The 5,625-nt window shown below is 49.4% G+C and overlaps 1 protein-coding gene across 1 annotated transcript; it reads left to right on the top strand.

Annotated features, from left to right (window-relative positions):
- The first annotated feature begins 1,325 nt into the window (after positions 1-1,325).
- Positions 1,326-3,273, top strand: LOC123133386 (uncharacterized). The gene is made up of 2 exons (XM_044552887.1): positions 1,326-2,141; positions 2,267-3,273. Exons 1-2 carry the CDS (start codon positions 1,400-1,402, stop codon positions 2,293-2,295), a joined length of 771 nt encoding a protein of 256 aa, XP_044408822.1. The 5' UTR covers positions 1,326-1,399; the 3' UTR covers positions 2,296-3,273.
- Positions 3,274-5,625: the final 2,352 nt, after the last annotated feature.

Raw genomic sequence — 5,625 nt, 5'->3', positions numbered from 1 at the left:
CTGCTGCCGGCTCGCTGCCTCGCCGTCGTCGCCGCCGGTCGCCGCCCTCGCCGTTGGTCGCCGCCCTCACCTATGCCGCCTTCGTGCGTTTCTCCCCTTTGTGGATGCAGCAGCGTGCGCCCATGGTTGCACCCCGTGGTTGCAGGCTTGCAGCTCCCGGGGAGATGGCCGCATCTCCGGTGGCGCCGGCCGCCGGCCGCAGCACCTGTCGTTGTGCTCGCGTTGTACCTCGCCGTGTGCCCACTCGAGGCACTTGCTAGTTCCAACAAAAAACGACACCGGTTGTAGCAAAAAAGTGTATCGCTTCCAGCAAAAAAGCTTATCGCTGCAGCCCGCCGTCGTCATTGTAGCAAAATTGTTAACTGGATGTAGCTTATGTGGTTGCCGATTGCAGCAAAAAAATGACGTGGTTGTAGCAAACACAAAAGAACGAAAAAAGTTTTCATCGTTTTCAGAAAAGCTTCCACTGTGGTTTGGAAAAGCTTCAATCGTGTATAAAAAAGCTTCATCCGTTAAGAAAAAAAGCTTCAACCAGACCTGCGACCAGAGAAAAAGTTGCAAACATTGACAAAAAAGCTTCAACCGTATATAGAAAAAGCTTCAACCGGCTACCGGCGGTAGAAAAGCCGTGGTTGCAGCCCACGGTCACCTCGGTCATCGCCGTCACACACCCCGGCCTCCCGCGGGGTTGCATCAGCGTCGCCGTGGTAGCACCCCGTCTCCCCGGTTGCAGCATCTCCCGTGGTCACACCCCCCCCCCCCCTCTCGGTCGCCGGCGAGATGGGATGGTCACCGCGCAGAGGCATGGCGAGCTTCGAGCGGCGAGAGGGGAGGCGTGGTGCGGCGACCGGGGGGCGGGCAGGGGGAGGGAGGGAGGGGAAAGGGATGGGGAAGGGGTGGGGAGGAGGGGGCAGAAGAAGAGGGGCGGCGCGCGCCCGGGAAGCTGCGCGAGATGTGGAAGCTGCGCGAGGAAGAGGGAGACCGGCCCAATCTTCCGCCGGTGCGCCGGTCCCAACCGTTTCCCTTTGCAAAAAGGGTGGTGTCACAAAACCTAACCCCTAGGTTGGCGTCGTTGTGCTCCATCGGATTAGATTTGAGCGGACGGCCTTCAAGATGTTGACACGTGCGGGAGATCAGCCGGCTGAACGAGAGCATTTTTCCTCTAAAATAAACTAAAAGAGAAAATAATCAGGGCTTTGCTGACAGCCCCGGACCCATCACCCGTGCCGAGAGAGAAGATACTCCAGTTTTTGGGCCGCCCGCGCTGCCCCCAATCCGGACCCCGCCGCCTTTGTTCAAACGAGTGGCTCCTGTTTCTCCACGTCGCTACGCTCATACCCTGCCCGTCCGCGAGGGAGAGAGAGAGAGAGGGGAGCGAAGGAGGCGGCGACCGGCGGCCATGGAGGAGGCGCTGATCCCCGACGACCGCACCTGGTACCGGTTCCTCCCCATCCTCGCTTGGATCGTCGCTGACGCTGAGGAGGCCGGCCACACGCTCGAGCATGGGGCGGATGAGCTCGAGCGCGCCGCCGCGGAGGCGAACCGCATCGCCGACCTGGCCCACGGGGGCTCCGACCGGGCGGTCCTGGTCCTCCTCCGCCGCGACGTCCACCGCGTCCTCAACCTCGAGCGCGACCGGGTCGCTGACCTCCGCCGCGAGGCGCCCGACCTCGCCGCCGCCGCCGATCCGGGGCCCCCCTATCGCCCGAACTCTGGCCCTCTGGTCAACGTCGGCCGCGGACTCGAGCTTCTTCTGGGCACCGAGCCTTCTGAGGAGGCGATACACTCCTCTCTGCGCTGGGAGGACAATCGTCACGTCTGGTATCCGGAGTGGCTCGTCGGCGTGAGGAGGGAGGTGAGGCACGCGCTCCGCAGGCTGAACCGCGCGCGGGCCGAGCTAGAGCATGTTCCCCTTGCAGTGGCCGATTTTCTTGCGGTGGCTACTTCGCCGGAGGGAGCTGCCACCGCCGTCGAGGCATGTGAGGCGAACGCCGATGGGTATGCCACCGAGGCTCAGCACGCCCGTCGGGCCGTGGCGAATCTGGACAACGTCCTCAACATCCTGCAAGGGCGGGATGACATTCTTCATGTTCCACCACCGGGCCGCGTCAGATACTTCTTCGGCTACGCCGACAACGCAGGTCTGTCAGATCTTTCTCGCCTTCCCGATCGACTCTGAATCTGAAGTCAATAACAGCAAGAACCGCAAGAACCTTGTCAATCGCCTTCTCTTGCTCACGTGCTTGTTGCTTGCTTCGACGTGCAGCCGGAGACGACGCCGCAGCCGGAGACTGACCGCCTGCTGCTATGCTTCGTCCGCTCGATCTTTTTGACACGATAACTACAAATTTCTAAACCTTGATGTGATTGGCATTGACTTGCATAGCCATCCGAAGCTGCCGTGGAGTTAATTTTCGTCCGGCATGCATATTGATAATATCTACAGAACAGTTTTAGTGAGATAGATAGAGTTGCTTGATAGACACTGTGACATTGTTGGAGAAGTTGCGGTTGCTCGCTATGCGAGAGGAGAACTTGATAGATTCGATTGCACCGGTGAGTGTCATGGTTAGATGTTGATTGTCATCTTCAGTTCTGCTGAGATGACTGGGATTGTTAGCTATAGGTTGGGTTGCGTGTTGCCCCGCTATGCATTCATGTGTTGGTGAGACAAAAGTCTGCACTCTGCAGCATACATGGTTTGGTTAATTGCGTCGATCGTTAGCTATGTGATTGTTGTGAAATGGTTGGACCGTCTATCTTGTTAAAAGCATATCCATCTGCAGGTCTGATGATAGCCAGCGTTGATTATATGCTTATATCGATCCGTGCCTCAATTTGTTCTGTAAAAGACAACAGTAGTTTATTTTGCACTGCTAGATGAAACTACTCATGGCTAGGAAAAATCTGGAGAGGGATGTCCAACCAATTGTGTGTTGCGTTCTAAACTCATGATTATTGGTTAGGTTGTCTTGGTTATATGGTACATTGGCTCAATGTACGCATGTGTTTTCTGTAGTACATGGAAATTGATTAGGCAGATCATCTTTTGCAGCCTCAAACATGCATATGAACCATAGTTTTAAACAGCAAACTATGCTAAATAGCACCAGTCCGACAAATCAGCTATAGTGAGGGTATGACAGGGCTATAACCAGCTAATTCACAACTTCACTGAAAATTGTACATGAATACCATCTAGCGGCACCATGCTCGAACCGTTGTAAGGGGCTATAGAGGAGCTATAGCCAGGAGCTATTCAAAACTTTGATATGGACCCACGATGTAGATAGTCAAATTGTCTAATATATTATTCTTAATGTGTTCACATAATTAATATATATAGTGCGTAGTGACCATAGGTTGTATATATCTTATCAACTTCTAGGCCATCCCCATTTCAAAAGTGTCTTCTATTTTCCTCCAATCCTGCGTTGATATGCCTCGTTTTGTCCTAACGTGTTCTGTTTCTCCAGGGAAAATGTTGCTTGTACATTACCTGAGAAGGCCAAGCATAGATGCGTTCAAGATAAGGATGGCAGGTTACATCGGGCTAATATTTTTTTTGGAGCACAAATCATCTTGGATTGACTGTAAACCTTGTGCTCTAGATGCCAGGGAGCTTCGGAAAAATTATACTCAATCCAAACAGGGACATAGACTGAGTTTGGCACTGAACTCGATTATGACATAGTTTATCAATTTTTACTTTTATTTATTATTTATGTATTGAACAATTTTTTTTTTTGCTTTGATGACTATTTTTGCATGACAGGCCAAGAAACATGTGCGGTACAATGTAGTTAGCAATCCATATTGAGTACTAGAGCAATCGTTTGGGACACAGACATTGGGTCATCAATCCGCAAGGCGTCTCCTTGGGATCTCTAATAGTTCCAGGATAAAGGTCTCAAGAATATGAAGGAAACAAGGAGGCGAAAAGCTTAGTTGCTCATCGTGCATTCTAATATTAGCATACTGATATAATCAAAAGAGGTTGGTCTAGGTATGAACAGTGTGACTTCTGTGGTTTCAAGGAAATTGTGGACTATTGGCTCTTTTGCTTGTGCTCGAGCTAAATTGGTTTGGCAGGTAGTTCTCTGTGCATTTGCCTTGAGTAGGCCAGCTGAATGCGCTGTTGACATGTTTGGAGGATGTATTTTCTCCTCCCCGATTAAATAGAGAAAGCTTGTTCTCTTTGCAGGGCTAGTTGTTTCTTGGACAATCTGGAAAACTAGAAGCAACAATTCCCAATGACCGCGCTCCATTAAATTTTGGTTACATAGGCATCTAACCCATGGTGCTCTTCTACATAAGTAACAAGTTTGAAGAAAAATCGATGAAGGAGCGCAGATGCAGAGAGTGGTGACTGTGGAAGCTCAGATACATAGTTAGCATTTGGTGCCGTTGACGAGAAGAATTGCAGGATGAACTTCACTAGTAAAGAAAAGAGAGTACTTTTATTCTACTGACAATGTTCTAAAGAGGGGCTTCTAGTGCGTATGCTTTGGCTCTGAAATAAGGGTAGCATGAATTGTCGGGTAGTTTTTGTTTATGTTGTGTCTGCTAAACACAGTATGAATTTACTTCACAATTACTCTAGTGGGAATCGAATATGCACCTTGCCTCGAAAAGATACTATAGTTGTGCCTGTTGGTTCATTTTATGATATTTACATGAGAAGGACTAGTCGTGTGTGTTTTATTGCAACAGTGATGTAGGAGGTTTTACAAGTTTACATGGTTGCTTTTCTTTGGCAGAAATTTATATGGTTTAAGTTGCTAGAATTCTTTTTTTAACACAGTACAGACGCAAGCGCTCATATAAACACGCATACACTCATCCCTATGAACGCACACACGCACACCCTATCCCTATGAGCACCTTCGAAAGATTGAGCCGGCATATCATCTTGAGATTTTACGAAGTCACCGTAGGCGCCTCATTGTCGGTGAGAACGTCTCCTTCCACTGAACACGCATCGTCGGAAATCCTGAAATAAATCCAGAATAAATGTGAGCACCAAGATTTGAACTCTGTTGGGCTGAGGATACCACTGTCCTCCTAACCATCCAACCACAGGTTGGTTTGCAGTTGGTAGAATTGTTGTGATATGAGGGAGTAATGACATTATGTTTGTAAGCATACAAGATATTCTAGTATGTTATCATGGGATTTGTTGACAATATATGGGGGATTACAACGTTTATTGGTGATACTAAGAATAGAATGCACAGATGGAATTTGTGAATCAATCCCCGAACACAAAACTGTGCAACGACCATCCTCAAACATTATAAAGGGGTACATCAAACATTATAAAGTTGTTTCTTGAAAAAAAAAATGAAACTCCATGGGCACTAGCACCCACGGTTTTATTGATATAAAAGAAGCATCCCTCATGAGAATTCCAGAAATTCGTCCCCGACGTGGATCGAACTCTGGTCGTTAGGTTTACAATCATGCGCCCCCAACCACTGGGCTATGCCCACGTCCTCTAAAGAAAAATGAAACTCCATGGGCACTAGCACCCACGGTTTTATTGATATAGAAGAAGCATCCCTCATGAGAATTCCAGAAATTCGTCCCCGACGTGGATCGAACTCTGGTCGTTAGGTTTACAAT

This window comes from Triticum aestivum, chromosome 6B (assembly GCF_018294505.1).
Source record: "Triticum aestivum cultivar Chinese Spring chromosome 6B, IWGSC CS RefSeq v2.1, whole genome shotgun sequence".
Classification (NCBI taxonomy): Eukaryota; Viridiplantae; Streptophyta; class Magnoliopsida; order Poales; family Poaceae; genus Triticum; species Triticum aestivum.
The sequence above is the reverse complement of the archived record's forward strand: the minus strand, read 5'-3'. Positions and strand labels throughout refer to the sequence as shown.